This window comes from Sinohyriopsis cumingii, chromosome 16 (assembly GCF_028554795.1).
Source record: "Sinohyriopsis cumingii isolate HCF-2022 chromosome 16, ASM2855479v2, whole genome shotgun sequence".
NCBI lineage: Eukaryota > Metazoa > Mollusca > Bivalvia > Unionida > Unionidae > Sinohyriopsis > Sinohyriopsis cumingii.
This window is the reverse complement of record NC_142976.1, coordinates 48,067,727-48,092,462: the sequence shown is the minus strand read 5'-3', so window position 1 is coordinate 48,092,462 and position 24,736 is coordinate 48,067,727. Positions and strand designations below refer to the sequence as shown.

The 24,736-nt window shown below is 35.8% G+C and overlaps 1 protein-coding gene across 2 annotated transcripts in view; it reads left to right on the top strand.

Moving 5' to 3' along the window:
* LOC149780366 (tRNA (guanine(27)-N(2))-dimethyltransferase-like) overlaps positions 1-24,736 on the top strand; it is a 34,782-nt gene that overhangs the window by 3,564 nt on the left and 6,482 nt on the right. The window contains exons 2-6 of one of the 2 annotated variants that reach the window (XM_089937265.1): positions 2,949-3,031; positions 4,099-4,345; positions 7,103-7,318; positions 10,334-10,524; positions 15,622-15,700. In XM_089937265.1, coding sequence (XP_089793391.1) covers positions 2,949-3,031; positions 4,099-4,345; positions 7,103-7,318; positions 10,334-10,524; positions 15,622-15,700 — 816 coding nt within the window. Of the gene's footprint in view, positions 1-2,948; positions 3,038-4,098; positions 4,346-7,102; positions 7,319-10,333; positions 10,525-15,621; positions 15,701-24,736 lie in introns of both variants that reach the window. The other variant, XM_089937264.1, reaches the window with a different exon arrangement.

Here is a 24,736-nt window from a genome sequence, read left to right as displayed (position 1 = left end):
GTTTCAAACATTAAGATAAAACCATTGTAGGCTTTTATTGATAAATATACATTTTTGCAGTTGGGAGGTCCTTTTTGCATACTCGGTTTGAACTGAACAACAATTTTGGTTAAAACCAAAGTTTGTCTTCATGCTAGTTTTTAAATTTTGATTGATAAACATTTATAAACATTATTGTCTAAGTTATCTGCTTTAAATCTTAAAAAACAATCTTGAAAGCCTTTTGTAACCAAATCAAAAGTCCTTTTTGCACAATGAATCCTTTTCATATTTTATACCACATTTATATATACATAAAGAAATTGTCAGAAGTCTCGTCACAACAGAATATGTTTTTGGGGCATTACCAAGATATCGGAGTAATTCCCCTTTCATGGCCTGGAATCTACATATAGTCTTTTGATATTTTTATTATTATTATTTATTATTATTATTTATTTATTTATTATTATTATTATTATTATTATTATTATTACATGAATCACCACACCAGGAAGTTGTGGCAAATCCAAATACCAGTAGACACTTTTTATGATGATAGTGCAGAGGGATTGCACAGTGGATGTAAAATAGGATATCATTCTGTAGATCCACTGTTTTTGGTGTCTCACATTACATGACTGTTAGTTCTTTTTTTTTAGTTTTGGGTAGGTTGTGAAGATATATATTTGCTTGTGCCTGTAAATTGAGGTGGTTTTGTGCTGATCACATATTGGACATGCATGTCTGACTTGTGTATAGCTCCAGAATGGTGAACCTTGACCATAATGCATACTAAGCCAGGGTCCACTGAATGGTGAATCTTGACCATAATGCATACTAAGCCAGGGTCCACTGAATGGTGAACCTTGACCATAACCCACACTATGCCAGGATCCACTGAATGGTGAATCTTGACCATAATGCATACTAATCCAGGGTCAACTGAATGGTAAACCTTGACCATAATGCATACTAAGCCAGGGTCAACTGAAAGGTGAACCTTAACCATAATGCATACTAAGCCAGGGTCCACTGAATGGTAAACCTTGACCATAATGCATACTAAGCCAGGGTCAACTGAAAGGTGAACCTTGACCATAATGCATACTAATCCAGGGTCAACTGAAAGGTGAACCTTGACCATAATGCATACTAAGCCAGGGTGCACTGAATGGTAAACCTTGACCATAATGCATACTAAGCCAGGGTCCACTGAATGGTAAACCTTGACCATAATGCATACTAAGCCAGGGTCCACTGAATGGTGAACCTTGACCATAATGCATACTAAGCCAGGGTGCACTAATATTAGAAACATTTTTGTTGAGTGTGTCAAGTCCCATCCTTTGAGACAGAAGAATTTTCATGTGAACTGCATGTAGAAACTGAGAATATGTTGAACTTTTGAAGGGAATGTAGTTTATATGCATCTAACAAGTTTTGGCCATATATTTTAAGAAGTATACCATTATCTTTTATGCATGTTTTGCAGAATTTTAAGATTTTTACAAGTTACATTTTAATATGTTCTTGATTTTGAGATTTATTTAGAAGGTTTTATCTTCCAAAATGTTTGTGGAATTCATTTTTACATTTTTAAAAAACTTTACATTTCATTGGTATCATATAGCAATATTGTGCTGAGGTGCTATAAAAGTTTACACACAAACACAAACATGCACACACACACGCACACACACACACACACTAGTGCAACTGAAATGTAGTCTGGTCAAAATGAAGTACAAATGTACCATGTTCAAAAGTAAATGTCATTACAAAACTTTAAAAAAATTCAAATCAGTCAGGGGAGTTGAACACTAAAATGGTCACAAATCATCTGAGATTTATTGTAGTAGTGATCACAACTACAAGAAACATTATTTGCTGAAAATTATCCTGTCCTGAATAATTGAATATGGAAGAAATTGAGCTTTATCAGATCTAAATACAATACTGATATGCAGGGTTCATTCTTGACCATGCCTTTGCATTAGTGACCCTTACTTTTCATCTTTGGCATGCAAAAGTTCTCTGTAATGCACAGTAAATACTCAGAAAAATAAAGATAATAGATAGTTATGGTTGGCTTTTTCAGTGAATAGATTGCATATCAGGTCTGTTGAATAGAGTGCACTCCTATCCAAAGAATTCAATGTCAGTCATTCAAGTGATGAGGGATTCTCAGGTACATTGGGTTATAGAGGACTGTCAGCAGCTGAATTGCTGACAAAACTAGTTCCATTGAAAGGACAGTATGAAAGCATTGATGACTGTATCGCTGTCTGAATGAATTCAAAATTGCATTGTCTTTGAATTGATCATGTACTTTTTCATATATAATAATAATATACACTTTACTGCATTGAATGGGATTTTGCCATATGTTTGATTGAAATTTGACAGGTACTTTAAGTGTGAAGCATGGACTGTGAGTGAGATTTTCACACCTGAATATATCAAAATAACACTGTGGTGCAGGGTGAGTGTTGACACTCTTGTCAAACATGAGAATACATCTTGTTGGTATTGATATAAAATACTGATACAATGCCAGCAGCCAGGAAGTACTGGTAGTAGGAAAATTGAAACATGCATGGATATCAATAAAACTAATGGATATCAATAAAACTAATAGAATGTCTTTGCCAAACTGATGAAATTTAAGTAACAAAGTCCGAATATGCTGACATTATGGTGAGAGAAATACTGTGTAAATAAATTTTGTTAAAGAAGGAAAAAGATAAACGTGTGTGAAATCTGTAGCAAATGATAGGGATAAACTTATGGTTTACTGTTAATAATAATAATAATAATAATATAACCTGATGAGAAATATGGAGGGTCAAAACATTGTTTTTGAATTTATATATCACAAACAGGCATGTTCATGTGTGTCTGTGAAGTCTGTCAAAATATCTGCTTGAACTTGGAGGGAAAATTAAAGGTCCACCTTTCATTTACAGGGAGGCGGTGCTTTGTACACTTGCTGTAGAATCCAAGATGAGAGGCAAGCCTATCAGTTGTCTGGATGCTCTTGGTGCAACAGGTCAAGGTAAATGTTCATAAAGCTGTTTGGATTTAACAGCAAAAATCCCAACTCCTATAGGCCCTATCTAGAACCTATTAATGTCAGTTTCTCCCTGGTTTTGCATAAATTCTCATATTCTCCTGACAGAATTAGATCTTATGATATCTTCTAACCTTCAATAGACATAAAGCAGTCAGTAAGAATTTAAATTAGGAAATTATTTCATATTGTGATTTTGTTGATTTAATTAGTTGTGTCTGTCTGTGCCATTTTGCAACCATCAGCCATGTACACTGTTGGAGACATTATTATTATTATTATTATTGTTATTATTATTTTTATTTTTTTTCTTCAGTAAAAGTCCCAGGTTTCAGTTAAATGTTGTTTGTTACTTGATTGTTCCTTGATTTCCAGTTGTTCTAATAACTTATAGCTTTGCTTTACATTCAAGATAGGAAGACAAAAGGACACTATATTGTCCATTTTAAAATTTTCCTGCTATTAAACTCAGTTATGATGACAATAGTGATATTAGCCCATGGCAGCTATGTATATTGATTTGTATTTTGTCTGTATTCTTGTTTTGCCTGTAATGCTTAGGTCAGATGTAGCTGTCACTTTGCTGTTGGAGTAGGTGTCAATTCTAATTTTTTATTTAGCTCAATTTTTTTAATTCTTTTATATCTACAGTCATAAAACATTATTGGTTTATTTATCACAGAGGTTAATGGTCATCACAGGCAAAAGTAGGTCACAGTTACATAGTTTTCATTTCTTCAGAGATCTTGGTCTGGTTATTGCATTTAGCTTCGCATTTTAAAATCATACATAATGCAATAGGCAAAAACATTGCATTCTGTGAAATTCTTGTGTTAACAAAGTACAGTTATAATTATGGACCTTTGCTGTCTGTGTGAACATTTTAATGAATTGCAAAAACATATCATTGATGATTCCTGTGGTTCACCGGTGCTATATTAAAGAATAATGCTCTGGATGTTTGCTTAATAAAAGCAACAAGACTCATAAACGGTGTCAGATTTACAGTATAATTTTTGTGATAATCAGCGTTTCATATCTTGCAGGAATTGTTGGTCTTCAGTTGAAGAAGGGACTTCCTACCCAGGCTAAAGTTGTTATCTCAGACAGGGATAGTGAGACAGTAGATGTGATCAGAGCCAACTGTGTGAGAAATGATCTCACACCCACTGACCTGAAGTTAGACTTCTCACGAACTCCAGGGGATCCACGAGAAGATCAGGGGCCACAGGAAATGCATGTTTGCCATTGTGCAGCAGATGTGTTACTAAGGATGGAAGCATTTGAATTTGTGTAAGATTCCATTCTTGTTCTTAAGTCTAGATCTAGATGTATTATTAAGGATGGAAGCATTTGAGTTTTTGAAAGATTCCATTCTTTCTTGTTCCTAAACACACATGACAATTTATATGTCTAGCTAGGTGAGATAAGTAACAGTCATTGTTGAGTGTATAAACTGTAATAAAACACGTCATTTTATTATCTTGAATAAAATATTTCAAGACATTATTTCAAGATATGTCAGGAAATTAATGTTCACTCTCTGTAAAGGATTTTTGAAATAGTATTAACTTTTCATAAAGATTGAAGGACTTTTTTATTTATTTCATTATTTGGTTTGTAAATAAGGAAACACTTTAAGTAATTCTTAGTTCTCCACTGGACAGGAAAAGTAGGTCATGTTGTCTGTTTGAAGCCAGAATATTCTTTTTGTATAAATCACTATTACTACTTAGATTTTTCCATGTCATGTATATCCAAGCCAACAACAGAAAGGCCCATTTTGGCTGGTACAGCTAGAAGTCAAAATAACTGTTCATTCAATGGTCGACTTTTCCAAATTAATGATTAAGCTTTGCTAATTGTTATTGTTTAACCTAAAAGGGTTAACAGTATGTGCAAATGAGTATAGGAATTAGATGATTGGGCTGCATGCTTTTTATGTGTAAATGAGTATAGGAATTAGATGATTGGGCTGCATGCTTTTTATGTGTAAATGAGTATAGGAATTAGATGATTTGGCTGCATGCTTTTTATGTGTAAATGAGTATAGGAATTAGATGATTGGGCTGCATGCTTTTTATGTGTAAACAGTATAGGAATTAGATGATTGGGCCGCATGCTTTTTATGTGTAAATGAGTATAGGAATTAGATGATTGGGCTGCATGCTTTTTATGTGTAAATGAGTATAGGAATTAGATGATTGGGCTGCATGCTTTTTATGTGAGACTTCAGTTGTAGTGGCTAATCATAGTAATTTCTGATGCATGATGTATGTTTCTCATACTGGCTAACATTTTAAGGTTAATCAAAGCCTGTGACTTTAACTTATAAAACCCTGCTTCTAGAGTGGACAGCAACAATACTTGTAAAGACATTAATTTAAACAAAATTAATTGCTGGTTTTAATCAGCTGATTATGGTACATCTACTTTCGTATCATAGAAAAGAATGGGTTCTTGTTTAATTATTTTATATCTGCTATGCCCTGTCAATGCATATGTGCATGCATATGGTCAAATGGCATAATACTGACTATACAGTACTGAATTTTTTATTACGTTCTACAAAAGTATATGTAAAGATAAAAAATTGCACAAAACATTTTGTTTAGAACAGCAACCATGTGTCATCAGGATCTCTTTAGTCTTTATTTCTGACATGATCAATAATGTCTACAATGGCTGCTGGAGACTAATAAAATCTTTGAAGCTATGTAATACTTTATTACATTTATTGAGGCAAACATTGTAATTATTTATTACATTTATAGAAGTAAGCTATGTAATTGTTTATTACATTTGTAGAGGTAAGCTATGTAATCATTTATTATATTTATAGAGATGAACATTGTAATTATTTATTACATTTAAAGAGTTATGTAATACATTTATTACATTTATTGAGGCAAACATTGTAATTATTTATTACATTTGTAGAGGTAAGCTATGTAATCATTTATTATATTTATAGAGCTAAGCTATTTAATCAGTTATTACTGGGGCCCCCAGTGGCCGAGTGGTCTACAGCGCTCACCGTTACGGATCACTGCCATCTCACCTCTGTCTGCGTTGGTTCGAGTCTCAGATTCGGCTAATGTGGTTATGCGAGAAAGCTTGCCAGTAGCTTCTCGTGGGTCGGTGGTTCTTTCCGGGGGTTTTCCGGGTTCTTCCTCCACCATTAATACTGGCCGCCATGTATAGCCTATCTTGTGCTGAAAAATGGCGTTAAACCTTACAACAACAACAACAATTATTACATTTAAAGAGGCAAACATTGTAATTATTTATTACATTTAAAGAGCTACGCTATGTAATACATTTATTACATTTACTGAGGCAAACATTGTAATTATTTATTACTTTTATAGAGGTAAAGCTATCTAATCATTTATTACATTTATAGAGGTAAGCTATGTGATCATATATTGCATTTATATATTGCATTTATAGAGCTAAGCTGTGTAATAATTTATTACATTTGTAGAGCTAAGCTATGTAATCATTTATTACATTTTGGTTTCAACTCATACTCACAATTCTTTAGTAGATACATTTTTTTTGTGTACTCAGTATGTGATTCTTTTGACTCAGTACTCATTTTACATTTCTGTTTTATATAGATTTCGCTGAATTTTAATATCTTTACATTTTATACTTTACCCCCTTGTATTTAATTTTATATATTTGGCAAGATTTTTTTAAATCTTTCTAAACTACTGTGCCCTTCATTTGTAAATGTTTGGAACTTAGCCTTTTATTGTCACTACATAGCCAATTTAGTGCTGATGAGCATGTTCAAAAAATTAACATACATGCTCAGTTCTTTACTCAGTTGTGATGGCCCTTCACCTGAGAGACTACAACCAGTAGGAAAAAGAAAGTGTCAGTACATATTGACTTCAATAAACATATCTAGGGATCGTATAATGATGGCCAGTCAGCTTTCTGACATAGGTGTATATATTTATCTAAGAGAGAGAACAAGAAAGACAGATTCTCATGTACAAAAGTACACTTTTGCATAATAAGTACATTTCTTTATTTCAGCTATCTGAATCCATATGGCAATTACCTGTGTATTTATCTGGACTCCCTGTTCTCAAGGTTACCCAATAATGGAATTGCCTGCCTTGTATCAGCAGATATTTCTCCCCTGTTTGCCCGCTCTGCTCCATCTGTCCTGAGGCAATATGAGGCCCATGTCATGAAAACAGATTACATGAAGGAAATGGCTGCCAGAGTTGTCATAGCAGCTGCTGCTAGGTAAATGTTGATTAAAGCATGATGTTCAATTAAACATAATCAGTTTTACATTAACCTTTGATAGTATAGTCCTTGCTTACAAGGCTGTCATCTTTTTAGTCCTTGAATTTTGGTTTTCAAGATTAAATACAGTTTTCTTAGAAATAGAACTCCCATTTCATGAAGAATTATGGCATGATCCAGTTGGGGTGGGTGGGGTGGTGGGTATGGCAACATGACCTTTTATTCATTTGGAAATAGGGTCACATAGCTCAGCATTCTTAGGCCACATGGAACAATTAATCTTGGGAAATATGGCATGACCCAGTACTCTTTTTTTTTTAAATCTGTCTCAGGCAGAAATTCCAGATGTTATTGATATTTAGCACGCTGATAAATTTAAGAATATGCATAAAGTTACAACATCCATGCTTCATTGTTATCGAAGTGACTGAATGTAAATGTTTTTGCGCTTTTAGCTTTACCTTGAAGTTTGTGCTAAAAGAAAGTTTATAGAAACCTGGACTTCTGTTTTGCATATCTTGAAGATAATGCTCTTGAATGAGATATTCTTGATGGATAAAACAATGATAGAATGAGACGGTTCTTTATGCAGAGTTAACTGCAAGAGGCATCTTCACTGTCTTACAGTTGGAACATCATTGTCTCTTTTCCGATGAATGTCATATGTGCTTAACTCTCCAGTGAACATGGACTTTCATTTGAAACACCCTGTCTGTTTTTCCCATGAAAGTCAAATGTACCTGACGTTTCCACATACAGTAGCTTACACTGGAACATTCTTATCTCATCCAATAAAAGTCAAATGTACTCAACTCTCAGAAAAAGTGTCAGATATAATAATTGTAGTAATATTTTCCAAATGGAGGAAACTAGAATCTGGCTTTAAAGGCCATCATGGTGAAAGACAGACTTTGAGCAACATTTGATGGCATTTTAACCATCAATGGAACACCTGCATTTTTTAATTTTTATTGTTAGCTAAGCAGCTTTTGGAAAAAAGACAAAAATGTTTTAAGAAGTAATTTACCATCATAATACTATTGCATTGATGTGTATGACAAGATGACATTACATATTGCATACTTGAGACATTATCAATGTTGTTGACATAATGAAAAGCACAGCATGAGGCCACTATTTACCTTTAAGGCCCATTTTTAGCATGTGACAGAAAATTGCCAAAGATGTCCCTATTACATTGGATGACAAACCATTGCATACCCCAGAAACTGAACATGCAACTAGAGGTGCATAGCGGGTGTTTTATGAAAGCACTACCTGTACATAAATACTGAATCAGATATGTACAGTAGTCCCCCTCTTGAACGGCCCCTCTGACCAGCGGCCACCCGCTCCTTACGGCCAGAATCCGTTGGCACCGACGAGTTTGTGTTCAAAAGTACCCCTCGCGAAAGGCCACCCGGCTAACGCGACCAGCGGCCAGCATATTAGTGCAAAATCATAAAATTTACCCCTCACAAGCGGCCGCATTTTATTTGAATATGTATCCAGAACCAGTATTGTATTCATAACGTGTGTTAAGTAATCCGATTTCTGTTTCCCGATGTCAGGTTCTCGTTACTGAAAGAAGTGTTGAGTAAAGTACATTTACCACTAAGGTTAATATTATATCATTTATGCCTCACGAGAAGCCAAATTTATTCCATAAAAACTGAGAAAGACTCAAATTTTAATCAATACAAAAGGGTACGTACATGTAATCCAATTAGCCTTACTGCTGTGTTATCATAAGATGTCCGGTTTAGTCACTCTGATAATTATTAAAATTACAATTATTGAACAGTAGTAACAGCTAAGAAGTGGCAGTATCGATGTACAATACCCAAGTCAGCAGGAAAATGGTTTAACAGCCTTTATGGCTTCCCTTAGTAAGATGTTGAGCTTGTTCACTTTGATAATCAGTGGCTATTACTACTGACAATAATTGTCAAAATTACGAATCCTAGCGGCCGCGAGGTCAAATCTGCGTGATGTTAATGGTACATATCGAAGCCGTTTTGGCTTCTCTCACCTAGTTTCAAGAAATGTATAAAAACAATAGGGTACCAGACTGCGACTAACGAATCACGTGACAAGATAACTTCCTTTAAAAACACACGGCAATTTGTTTAGATACATACAAAATTGTTTTATCAGTATTGTAGTTGGCAACATGAATAACTTACTGCAAAAAGATCAACATGTCATCGAAGTAAATAAAAATTCTCCATTTAGAAGAGAACGTGAAAGTAATTCAACTCACGGGGGGCGGGGTTCGTTGAGTATCCTTGCAGAAAACTAACGTCGGGAAGACTCAGATAAACAATATCGTGAAAGATAATGAAACAATTCTGCAGAAGTGGAAAGGTGAAATGGACGGAGAAATGAAGATTGTTTAAGCCAGGAGACGTTTGTATCCTGATTTGAAAGACAAGAAAAAGCAAACATTTTGTCAGTTGAACTGGGATATGACGACTTTACTGCAAGTAATGGATGGTTGCACAGATTTCAAGTGCGACACAATATCAAGTGTTCTGTCATTAGCGGCGAATCAGCTGATGTTAATAATGAAGTTGTCGAAGATTGGAACAAAAGACTAAACGATATATGCAGAGGATATGACAGCAAGGATATTTTTAATGTGATGAGACTGGTTTGTTTTTTAGACTGTTACCAACAAAGTGACGTGATGTGAACTGTATCATAATTATAAAGACAGTTTTAAAACTGTATCAGTGGTTATTCATAGCATTCTTTTGCAAATGATGACAAAGTTTGTTTTACATTTATTTCACATCATGCATGCGATTTTTTAATTAAAATATTAAATATTTAAAATTAAATGTACTTGTGACTTTTTACATATGTATTTACTATTCGCATTTGTCATCCCCCTCTTGAAAGGCCACCCGCATTATAAGGCCACTTCCCTGCTGCATTAGGGGTGGCCTTATAAGAGGGGGACTACTGTATATCATTTATCAGCATTATTTCTTTCATTTCTGATTCAAGATGTGCCAGCAGATATAACAAAGGTACAGAAGTCTTGTACACTATGTGTAGTAATGACTACTTCCTGATTGTACTGCGAGTGGGCCGGGGACAGAAGCATGCAAACATAAGCCTGAATAAAGTCTCCAACCTGCTTCACTGCCAGATGTGTGAAGAGAGAGCATTCTATCCAGAAACACATACACCAATAGGTAATCACTAAGCAGTTTGATTCTGTCTCATAAGGTCTGCTGGGTTCTTTTTTCGGTGGATTTTGAAGTTGTTTTTTTTATGGCAAAATTTGTTGTAACTGTCTTAAAGGTTTGGATTTTCTTGTCACAATTCAGAATGGCTTAATGTTTTTAGTACTGAATTATGGTTATAAACAAAGGAAAAATAAGTTCTTTACATTGGGGTGAAAGGTATTCTGAACACCAGACTGGATGTAACGAAGAGTAAATTTGATATTTTACACGATTGATGAAGTAATGAAGGTTGAAAATTGGCTGCATACTACATGAATGTCTTGAGTGAAGCAAAGGCTTTTCATCCATACCGTGTAATCATTTTTCATGCATACTGTGTAATCAATGTCCATCCAAACCGTGTAATCAGTTTTGATCCATACCATGTAATCAGTTTTCATCCATACTGTGTAATCAGTGTTCATCCATACCGTGTAATCATTTTTCATGCTTCATGAATTCAGTCAAATATGAAGTTCATTTGACAAAAGTGCAGATAATTAAATAATAATAAATTATAACTCTCAAGAAACGCATGGAACTACATGTAGCAGACAAGAAGGGTTTAACTAATACATACAATTGTTCTCTGATGTTGTGAACTAATAACTTCATGTTTGCACATGATGAAAATTTTAACTAATCAAAATGCTCATTTCAAAGATTTGGTAATGATTTGTAATTACTGTTATATTTTATGACACCTTTGCACATGAATTGTCCTGTAAATTATGTTTTGCTTTCATTTGTTGTTAAAAGTGCAACATTTCTGAGAACTATGTACTAAACATGCTGTATTTCTCTAATGATAAGTCAATGCTAGTTGATAAGCCCATTCTGATTGACAAGATTAGAGAAAGTAAGGCAAGACTACTAATCTCAGGTTGTAAAGTTTATGTAGTATATAAGAAAAAGTATAAAATACAGTGTGTGATATCATAGCATAATGCTGAACAGGGATTACAAAATTCAGAAAACATAATCTGAGAACCTGCAAATATTTTTCAGGAGTCTTATCTATATTCATTAACTGATTGTATTTACAAATGTTAGCCCTGATTATATGTTACGTACATCTGTATTTGTACATGACCTTTGTCCAAAATCAAGTTAAGGGTCTACCTGACTAGTAACATTTATGTTTGTAAACAACATGATAGCTAATATTTCTCTAAGATAATATTAAACATTCAGATCATTATCAATGGGAGTATACACATTTATTTATAGCTGCATGTATGATATTAGACTTAGAAATTCCTAAACTTGCTGACAACTTTGAATGTTTTAGAAAGGAAATTGACCTACATTCTGGCAGTGTATTATTGTGTCTTATATTTTTATAATGTTGTTTGCTTGAAAAATTACTCATTCTTGTCTTAACATCGAAAGCAGAATCATTCATGTGTTCAGTTTCTAATTTGGGTGGAATTATTTTTTCAAATCAGACAAGGACATATTGGAATATATTATTGGGATACATCAAGAGACTGTTAACACATCGCCACATTCCAGGCTATTGGCACATTAGCATGTTCAAAACTACAGACACATCAACACATTCAGTATTGGAACTTTTTTGGAATACCACTTGAATTCAGTTGGAACTTCATAAATTGGACTTTTCGTCAAACTTTTAGAACTAAGACTTAATGAATATATGACAAACTTAAACACTTTGTAAGACAATCCTACAAGTTCTCTTAAATTTTCACTTTGTATTCTTGGGAAATAAATTACTTGTTGAATTTTACAAAACTTGTTGGGTTTCACTCTTTTTTGTTACTTATTTTGAAATATGTAACATAATGAGAAACAGATCATTTTCTAAATTTCTAAATCCAAACAAGTTTTAAATAACCTGTAATTGAGACCTTTAGATGACGTAGCTGCACAAACGTGCCTGTATTCATCTTTAGTCATAGCTCTTCAAAGATTGTTAGCCATTTGGCTGACACAAAACTTTGATTTCCCCATACCCAACAGCATCTAATATAGATTTTATGGAATTCCAATATCCATTTATTGTCATGGGAATTATTACATGATAAGACATTTTTTCTTTATAACCAGTAACTAATGAAGCACAGTAGTTTTTATTGCGACCTTCAATGTTAATAATTTAGGGGAATCAATGAAGTTTGCTATGTACCATATACATTGGGGTACATTTTTGGACAAGTCTATACTTGTTGATAAGTCCATGCTTGCTAATAACTTCACGTTTGATGATAAAGGCACTCTTGATGTTAAGTCCATGCATTTTGATCAGCCCATCCTTAATAATAAGTCCATGCATTTTGATCAGCCCATCCTTAATCATAAGTCCATGCATTTTGATCAGCCCATCCTTAATAATAAGTCCGTCATTGTTGATAAGATGATCATTGACAAAAAGTCCATGATTAATGATAAGCCAATGCTTCTTCATAAACTCCTTCCAAGTTTAGCAAAGTTTAGGGAAAATATTCCTCTCAGAAAGCCTTCCCAGCAACAAGACCACACCACTTTTTTACTTGCATAAATAAAGGCAGGTGCCCTGTGCTTATTTTGGGGGAAATACTATGTGTATCAGCTGATACTCCAGCATCTATAACTTATGTGTTATAAGCAAGGATGATGAAAATTGTAGGTACAAATGCAATGTGTCATTAATTAAAGTAATTGAAATATAGAGATATTCTACAATCATTGTTTAATGTCATGTTTCTATTACCAATTTTGATCGCGATTTTCTTCAAGTTCAATAAATAGGCATCAATTTTTTGTGGTATTTTCTGGTTAAAAAAATTAGATCCATGCCTGACCCTGCGTTATAAGCAGGGTTGCAATTTATCAGGGTGCGAGTTATTGAGGGAACGGTGTATGTATTCTGCACGTGTAAGGTTTTCATCTCCAATATTAAAGCAAAACGCTTAACAAATTTGACCGATTGATGAAAATAAAATACTGCAGTGCTTACCATTTGAAAAGAGGTAATTGTCACCAGAATATTCTGTTCAAAATAATATTAATTTTTGGACACCCCCGTGTTTTCATGACTCGCAATATGTCGGCCTATTCTGTGCACAGTTTTGAAAAGATGTAATGTTTATCCATCGGGCTATAGAAATGAAATACATTACTTCGGACTGTTTCTGTCAGAAGTTAAGTTGAGTAATTAGGTCAGGTTTATAGATAGTTTTACAAAATTCAACGTAACAATGCCAATAAATGGCAAGAGATATTAAGCAGACTAAACCAATCTTGTAAATTTCAACAGTTTAGAAAAAATAAGCTATTATGTTAAACAACAATGAATGGGATGTAATGTGTTTACAATGTCCTGTTTATGGGGAAAAATTACTAAAGAATTTATAAACAGACTATATGCCGGGCAATTTCGTGAGAATACCGTTCTAGCGGCAAGTTGACACGTTGGGTAGCAGACGATATTGTACATATGGGACAACTTCTTGCAAAATTGGAAACTTGGATTAAGACGCATAACTTTTTTAAGGTATATATTTCCATCGTTTATATAATAGTATATAGGATTTTCTGGGTTACATGTTAAAGGTCATGGAGTGGGTCTTCATGTTGATGTTTAGAAATCACATTTTCGTAATTTTTTTCGAGTCGAAATTTGGGATATTTTAGTACACTTTATGAATATCACTTTTCTTTATTAAAGAATGATCATTCTGAAGAATTTAGAAACATACTATATGCCAGGGAATCTCTTGAGAATTTATGTTCTAGCGGCAAGTTGACACGTTGGGTAGCAGACAATTTTGCACGTGTGAAACAACTTCTTGCAAAATTGGAAACTTGGATTAAAATGCAATATTTATAATGTATTTATTTGTATGATTCTAAAAGATACATATTAAATCAGATTTTCTGGGTTACCTGTTCAAGAAGGTCATGGAGTGCGTCTTCATGTTGACTTTTAGAAATTACATGCATTTCAAGTCGAAATGTGGAATATTTTTGTATACATTATGAATATCACTTTCCTTAATTAAAGTATGATGGTTCTTTCTTGATACAAAATGGATATTTGACCCAAAATAACACATGATCCAATGTTTACAGGAATGACGCATCATTGCACAGAATTACCTGACGTACAGAATTGGCTGACATGGTGGTATATATATATATATATATATATATATATATATATATACACACACATTTGTGCAAATATTTTTTAGAAATGTGGATCTGATTAAAGCGACCTCTTGTTGTGAAAAAACATAACACAGCATGATATAGTTGCTTACATTACACATCCAGCTGTTAAGTGTTACGATCACATGGTACAGTATAGACACACACAATGTATTAACTGATTTGCAAATTAGTCAAATTAGGCAAAATACACACATGATTACATCAGGCAAATATAACACAGCCAGTGTTACCTGGTTTGAGAATTAGGCAAAATGCATACTCACCCACTGTTAATTGGTTAGAGAATTAGGCAAAATGCAGACTCAATTACATGAGACAAATATAACATGCCCTGTGTTAACTGGTTAGAGAATTAAGCCAAATGCAGACACAATTTCATCAGATAAATAAATGAATAACACATCAACTGTTTCAACATGAAGATATCGGAGCTGGAACATGAGAGATGCAATTAGATTAAAATAGAGATCCACATAGATGTGAGAGATAAAGGTTTATGTTCTGGTGACCATTGGAACTCTGGTTCATGGTATTCTAATAATCTATCGGATAAACGTTGCATTTCATGCTAGAAGGAGTTTTTGTTAAAAACTCTATGTTCCAACAAGAATCTTTTTTTTCTTTTTTCCTAAATGCAAAAACTAATATTACTGGTTAATCATTACCATGACATTTTTGCTCTTTCATTAATATGAAAACTCTAATCTGTTAATCAAAAAGTAAACAATATGACCCCATATTAGTGTGTATCAGATCACCTTTCCATAGGAGGCTTCAGTATTAATCAGTTAGAGAGACTCACTATCTCTAATTTACAATTTAGGTAAAATTTATCTTAAATTTACAAGGCATGGTCTAGATATTTTTTGTTCATTTTTATTTCAGAGGAACCTTACAAGCTCCTGCAATGTGACTGCTATGCTAACACCCCAGGGAAAACAGGCATGGTGCTGGGACCCATGTGGTAGGTACAGTAACTCCAGACCTTGCAGTCCATACTTAACTCATGTTAACAAAGTTTCTTGACTTTGTCATGTTAATATCCCTGGGAAAAGAAGCATAGTGTTGAGACCCTTGTCATTGATCTAGCATCCCAAGGTCTTAGTCACCTCAAGTTAATAGGTTTCTAACCTTCAATGGAAATCCACACAATAGAAATCTAACGGTACAAATATCATACAGGATCACTGGAGCTAAGTTTCTTTTCCACATTAGTGTGTGAAGTGGGAATCTAGCCCTAGTACAAAATGATCTAACTATTTTGACCTCTGTAAAAGTCATATATACCTGTAGTGGAAAAATAAAATTGACCATCTTGAAAATCTTTTCACCACTCCTCATGGTTGAAGTCACATTAACATGGAGTTTTCACTGAAAGGTTTTGTATGATATCTAGCTGGTCCTAAATAAACATGGTGTGTGTCTGACATCCAGGATAGACATAGTGCGTGTCTGACATCCAGTATAGACATGTAGTGTGTCTGATATCCAGTACAGACATGATGTGTGTCTGACATCTAGTATAGACATGGCGTGTGTCTGACATCTGGTATAGACATGGTGTGTGTCATCTGTAAAATCTTGTTATTACGGCTCCAAATTGGATACGAGATTTTCGGTGAAAGACTTCTTAAGATGTCTAATTGGTCTGAAAATAAAATATTGCCCCATGAACATCCAGCAAGATTTCTTACAATATGGATATAGTGTTAGTTAGATCTCCGATTTCATAGTCATTGTCTGCCATCTTTTAATTTTTTTTATAGTTACTAATCTTCAGAACTAATAGCTTTAATGAAATTTGGATTTCACTAAAAGACTTGGTCCTAAATGTAAACAATACTGATCGTACCTGTAGTATAGCTACTATGGTAGCCATCTTGAATACCTTGTTATAATTATTTCTTCTTAATAGATGGAGTTTTCACGGAAAAAAAGATTTACAATATCTAGTTTGGTTCTGATCAATGATGACCATCATGAAAATCCTATCAGTATGTTTATTGAAGAAATGACCATAAAGACATGGAGTTTTGAACAAAACACTCTACCATACAAATGTGTTCAAAATAAAATTATGCCAATGTAACCTCCCAAAATTCAACAAAAAAATTCCTCTAAATGAATGGTGGTATCAACATGTAAGTGACAAGACCTTTCGATCTTATCTCTAATAAAATGGCTGCCTTGATGACCATCCTGAAAATGTTAATGGCTACTTCTACATATGGTCTTATTGACATGAATTTTTCTCTATAATGCTGTTAAAATAATCTGTCCTTCTACATGGCATAAAAGCAGTCAGCTTGAAAATCTTGTCTGCACTATTCGCCTTGCATGACTAGCAGCATTTGATTTTGAATGAAAATATGGTGCAGTTCTGAAGGAGTTGTTTGAAAGAGTTATGAAAACTGAATCTTGGGTTTAAGTCAAAGGTCATTGTTTCTATTTTTGTACATCATTGAGCACATGAATACACAAATTGACGGGTACTTATATAAGTGAATTTTGACCTTGTATTTAACTGCATTTTAAATATTGTTACTTGTTTAGGCTCTAATAAACAGTAACAAAAGAAAGAGTGAAAACAACAAGCTTTGAAACATTTAAAAATAATTTATTTCCCTGGAAAAACACTGTAAAAAGGAAAAATTAAGAACTTACAGTTTTAAGAATAAAATCCAAAAATAATCCAAGAATAATCCGTGAATTAAATTTTACAAGTCCTAGTAATGAAATGTTCTAATGAATTCAAGTTCGAAACCTGAAAAAAAAATCAAAAATGGAAGGCGATGACATATACTGTAGTCAGTATGGTACTGTAGCTTGTACAGTTCTTTGTTATTCCACAGACAATAATATTCCGGTGTTTGAATTTCCAAATAAAATTGAAAGAAATGTCTTTGTCCAAGAATTCTGCATGAGCACTCAAATATTTCCAGGAAAAAGAATAAATCTTTTTTATTTTATGCTAAGCAGTGAATTACTTGATTTTCCAATTAAAATAATATTGATATTTCACCGTAGTGAAAAAATAATATTTTTTCACTACAGAAACTACTTTTTGGGGTCAGAACATACTTACCTCCCTTTGATTTTCTGTCAGTGAACTACATTTTCCTTATGTATTGGTTGTTTTCTTATTAATAACCCCTGTCTATTATCTTTGAAACTTGTAGTTTGTTATTCTGGAAATATCAGTTAATTTTTTATCAATCTGATGTGGAACTAATTTTGTACGCAGATACAAATAGCACAGCATAACATGTACGGTAAACAGCTGACATTACTGTAAGAAATCTGCTAATTCACTGTCACAAACTTTTGGTAGCCACCATATGTGAGCATAATAATAAAAAGAATATTTGCTTGAAACAAGTGAATTACGGATACATTTCATCTCGTGGGTGAAAAACTCTAGTATTTTCATTCGTGGTTTTGCCACTTGTGAAAATACTAGTTTTTCATCCACTTGATGAAATATATCCATTATTCACTTGTTTAAAGCAAATGTCCTCTACAGAATCCAAATAATTTGAATAAAAATTAAAATATAACTCCAACTGGTCACAAATACACACTCCAGTGTAAAAGTCCAACTGCATAATTTCTCTATAAATAAAGGTTATACAGTAAATTAAGACGCAAAACAGATTCCCGGATGAGAGTCACGTGATCACATTCTGGAATGGTATAGAAGGTATCTACACGTCTAATGGCACATAGTCCAGTACAGCCTTGATTTCACTATTATCATGCACACATTAAAAATGAATTAATAAAGAAGTTGTTTACTTGATTCTCAATCAAGACCACTAACTAGGTCAGCATAAGACTAACAGTCAGGTCAAAATAATTTCTGGAAAATATCAAATTCCTAGTAAACAAAATTACATTACTTTGACATGTAATGAAATTAAAAATAAAAAGATTTTAAAACTTACAAACAATTCAATTAAATCCAATATACAAGTTGATTGTAAGTACTCTGGCATTTGCTGTAAGATTGTTTTTATATTAATTGTGAATTGAACCAAATTTAGCATGTTTCTTAACCTTGACATTATCTGAGAGAAGTTCTTTGATTTTCTTTCCATAATATTAGGTTCAAGGTCAGATGGACTTTACTAAGAATTTTGTTCATCACTAACAGGAATCTTGTGAACCTGGTCACATGACATGTAAGAAAATATTTTATTAACAAATTTAGCGTGTTGGAGTTTCTAAAGAAAATTAAAGATGATTTCAGGAATACAAGGGCTGAAGAAATTATCTTGAATACCTGGAAATTCATTCATGCCAGTATGTCATCATTCCCTTCAAGAGATTCATATTTTCTACTTGTAAAATTGCAGGATGGTTTGAGTATCTTGTACCTCTTTTCCCTATTTCTTTGTTATCCATGATTACTGAAAAATATCCTACAAGGCTTTTTTTATGCGATTCATTTCCAAACTTTCTGTTCAGAAATTTCACTGATATAAACTGATTAACTTATCAGTACTGTTACTAAGTGTCCTATTTAATTTCAAATCATTCAGAAACTGTAAAATGTAAATGATATTCATGGTAAATATGGTGATAGTGGCCTTATGACCATTGACTATAGCCATACTAGCCTTACCACCATTGACTATAGCCATACTAGTCTTACCACCATTGACTATAGTGATACTAGCCTTACCACCATTGACTATAGTGATACTGGCCTTACCACCATTGACTATAGTGATACTGGCCTTACCACCATTGACTATAGCCATACTAGTCTTACCACCATTGACTATAGCCATACTAGTCTTACCACCATTGACTATAGTGATACTGGCCTTACCACCATTTACTATAGCCATACTAGCCTTACCACCATTGACTATAGTGATACTGGCCTTACCACCATTGACTATAGCCATGCTGGCCTTACCACCATTGACTATAGCCATACTAGCCTTACCACCATTGACTATAGTGATACTGGCCTTACCACCATTGACTATAGCCATACTAGCCTTACCACCATTGACTATAGTGATACTGGCCTTACCACCATTGACGATAGTGATACTAGCCTTACCACCATTGACTATAGCCATACTAGCCTTACCACCATTTACTATAGCCATACTAGCCTTACCACCATTGACTATAGTGATACTGGCCTTACCACCATTGACTATAGTGATACTGGCCTTACCATCATTGACTATAGTGATACTGGTCTTACCACCATTGACTATAGCCATACTGGCCTTACCACCATTGACTATAGCCATACTAGCCTTACCACCATTGACAATAGTGATACTGGTCTTACCAACATTGACAATAGCGATACTGGCCTTACCACCATTGACTATAGCCATACTGGCCTTACCACCATTGACTATAGCCATGCTGGCCTTACCACCATTGACTATAGCCATACTGGCCTTACCACCATTGACTATAGCCATGCTGGCCTTACCACCATTGACTATAGTGATACTGGCCATACCAACATTGACAATAGTGATACTGGTCTTACAACCATACTGGCCTTACCACCAATGACTATAGTGATACTGGTCTTACCACCACTGACTATAGCCTAACTGGCATTACCACCATTGACTATAGCCATGCTGGCCTTGCTACCATCGACTATAGCCATACTGGCCTTACCACCATTGACTATAGCCATGCTGCCCTTACCACCATTGACGATAGTGATACTGGCCTTGCCAACATTGACAATAGTGATACTGGTATTACCACCATTGACTATAGTGATACTGGTCTTGCCACCATTGACTATAGCCTAACTGGCCTTACAGCCATGGACTATAGCCATGCTGGCCTTACCACCATTTACTATAGCCATACTAGCCTTACCACCATTGACGATAGTGATACTGGTCTTACCAACATTGACATTAGTGATACTGGCCTTACCACCATTGACTATAGCCATGCTGGCCTTACCACCATTGACTATAGCCATACTAGCCTTACCACCATTGACTATAGTGATACTGGCCTTACCACCATTGACTATAGCCATGCTGGCCTTACCACCATTGACTATAGCCATACTAGCCTTACCACCATTGACGATAGTGATACTAGCCTTACCACCATTGACTATAGCCACACTGGCCTTACCACCATTGACTATAGCCACATTGGCCTTACCACCATTGACTATAGCCATACTAGCCTTACCACCATTGACTATAGTGATACTGGCCTTACCACCATTGACTATAGTGATACACCATTGACTATAGTGATACTGGCCTTACCATCATTGACTATAGTGATACTGGTCTTACCACCATTGACTATAGCCATACTGGCATTACCACCATTGACTATAGTGATACTGGTTTTACCACCATTGACTATAGCCTAACTGGCCTTACCACCATTGACAATAGCCTAACTGGCCTTACCACCATTGACAATAGCCTAACTGGCCTTACCACCATTGACTATAGCCATGCTGGCCTTACCACCATTGACTATAGCCATACTGGTCTTACCACCATTGACGATAGTGATACTGGCCTTACCATCATTGACTATAGTGATACTGGTCTTACCACCATTGACTATAGCCATACTGGCATTACCACCATTGACTATAGTGATACTGGTTTTACCACCATTGACTATAGCCTAACTGGCCTTACCACCATTGACTATAGCCTAACTGGCCTTACCACCATTGACTATAGCCATGCTGGCCTTACCACCATTGACTATAGCCATGCTGGTCTTACCACCATTGACGATAGTGATACTGGCCTTACCAACATTGACAATAGTGATACTGGTCTTGCCACCATACTGGCCTTACCACCATTGACTATAGGGATACTGGTCTTACCACCATTGACTATGGCCTAACTGGTCTTAGAGCCATTGACTGTAGCCATGCTGGCCTTACCACCATATAGTATAGCCATACTAGCCTTACCAATATTGATGATGGTGATACTGGTCTTACCAACATTGACAATAGTGATACTGGCCTTACCACCATTGACTATAGCCATGCTGGTCTTACCACCATTGACTATAGCCATGCTGGCCTGACCACCATTGACTATAGCCATACTAGTCTTACCACCATTGACTATAGTGATACTGGCCTTACCACCATTTACTATAGCCATACTAGCCTTACCACCATTGACTATAGTGATACTGGCCTTACCACCATTGACTATAGCCATGCTGGCCTTACCACCATTGACTATAGCCATACTAGCCTTACCACCATTGACTATAGTGATACTGGCCTTACCACCATTGACAATAGTGATACTAGCCTTACCACCATTGAATATAGCCATACTAGCCTTACCACCATTTACTATAGCCATACTAGCCTTACCACCATTGACTATAGTGATACTGGCCTTACCACCATTGACTATAGTGATACTGGCCTTACCATCATTGACTATAGTGATACTGGTCTTACCACCATTGACTATAGCCATACTGGCCTTACCACCATTGACTATAGCCATACTAGCCTTACCACCATTGACAATAGTGATACTGGTCTTACCAACATTGACAATAGCGATACTGGCCTTACCACCATTGACTATAGCCATACTGGCCTTACCACCATTGACTATAGCCATGCTGGCCTTACCACCATTGACTATAGCCATACTGGCCTTACCACCATTGACTATAGCCATGCTGGCCTTACCACCATTGACTATAGTGATACTGGCCATACCAACATTGACAATAGTGATACTGGTCTTACAACCATACTGGCCTTACCACCAATGACTATAGTGATACTGGTCTTACCACCATTGACTATAGCCTAACTGGCATTACCACCATTGACTATAGCCATGCTGGCCTTGCTACCATCGACTATAGCCATACTGGCCTTACCACCATTGACTATAGCCATGCTGCCCTTACCACCATTGACGATAGTGATACTGGCCTTGCCAACATTGACAATAGTGATACTGGTATTACCACCATTGACTATAGTGATACTGGTCTTGCCACCATTGACTATAGCCTAACTGGCCTTACAGCCATGGACTATAGCCATGCTGGCCTTACCACCATTTACTATAGCCATACTAGCCTTACCACCATTGACGATAGTGATACTGGTCTTACCAACATTGACATTAGTGATACTGGCCTTACCACCATTGACTATAGCCATGCTGGCCTTACCACCATTGACTATAGCCATACTAGCCTTACCACCATTGACTATAGTGATACTGGCCTTACCACCATTGACTATAGCCATGCTGGCCTTACCACCATTGACTATAGCCATACTAGCCTTACCACCATTGACGATAGTGATACTAGCCTTACCACCATTGACTATAGCCACACTGGCCTTACCACCATTGACTATAGCCACATTGGCCTTACCACCATTGACTATAGCCATACTAGCCTTACCACCATTGACTATAGTGATACTGGCCTTACCACCATTGACTATAGTGATACTGACCTTACCATCATTGACTATAGTGATACTGGTCTTACCACCATTGACTATAGCCATACTGGCATTACCACCATTGACTATAGTGATACTGGTTTTACCACCATTGACTATAGCCTAACTGGCCTTACCACCATTGACAATAGCCTAACTGGCCTTACCATCATTGACTATAGCCATGCTGGCCTTACCACCATTGACTATAGCCATACTGGTCTTACCACCATTGACGATAGTGATACTAGCCTTACCATCATTGACTATAGTGATACTGGTCTTACCACCATTGACTATAGCCATACTGGCATTACCACCATTGACTATAGTGATACTGGTTTTACCACCATTGACTATAGCCTAACTGGCCTTACCACCATTGACTATAGCCTAACTGGCCTTACCACCATTGACTATAGCCATGCTGGCCTTACCACCATTGACTATAGCCATGCTGGTCTTACCACCATTGACGATAGTGATACTGGCCTTACCAACATTGACAATAGTGATACTGGTCTTGCCACCATACTGGCCTTACCACCATTGACTATAGGGATACTGGTCTTACCACCATTGACTATGGCCTAACTGGTCTTAGAGCGATTGACTGTAGCCATGCTGGCCTTACCACCATATAGTATAGCCATACTAGCCTTACCAATATTGATGATGGTGATACTGGTCTTACCAACATTGACAATAGTGATACTGGCCTTACCACCATTGACTATAGCCATGCTGGTCTTACCACCATTGACTATAGCCATGCTGGCCTGACCACCATTGACTATTGCCATACTAGCCTTACCACCATTGACTGTAGCCATACTAGCCTTACCACCATTGACTATAGTGATACTGGCCTTACCACCATTGATGATAGTGATACTAGCCTTACCACCATTGACTATAGCCACACTGGCCTTACCACCATTGACTATAGCCATACTAGCCTTACCACCATTGACTATAGTGATACTGGCCTTACCACCATTGACTATAGTGATACTGGCCTTACCATCATTGACTATAGTGATACTGGTCTTACCACCACTGACTATAGCCTAACTGGCCTTACAGCCATTGACTATAGCCACGCTTGCCTTACCACCATTTTGTATAGCCATACTAGCCTTACCACCATTGATGATAGTGATACAGGTCTTACCAACATTGACGATAGTGATACTAGCCTTACCACCATTGGCTGTAGCCATGCTGGCCTTACCACCATTGACGATAGTGATACTGGCCTTACCAACATTGACAATAGTGATACTGGCCTTACCACCATTGGCTGTAGCCATGCTGGCCTTACCACCATTGACGATAGTGATACTGGCCTTACCAACATTGACAATAGTGATATTGGTCTTACCACCATACTGGCCTTACCACAATTGACTATAGTGATATTGGTCTTACCACCATTGACTATAGCTAACTGGCCTTAGGTGGCGCTGTACAGTTTCGTATTTTGCATAGGGTTAGGATTTTAAAGAAAAA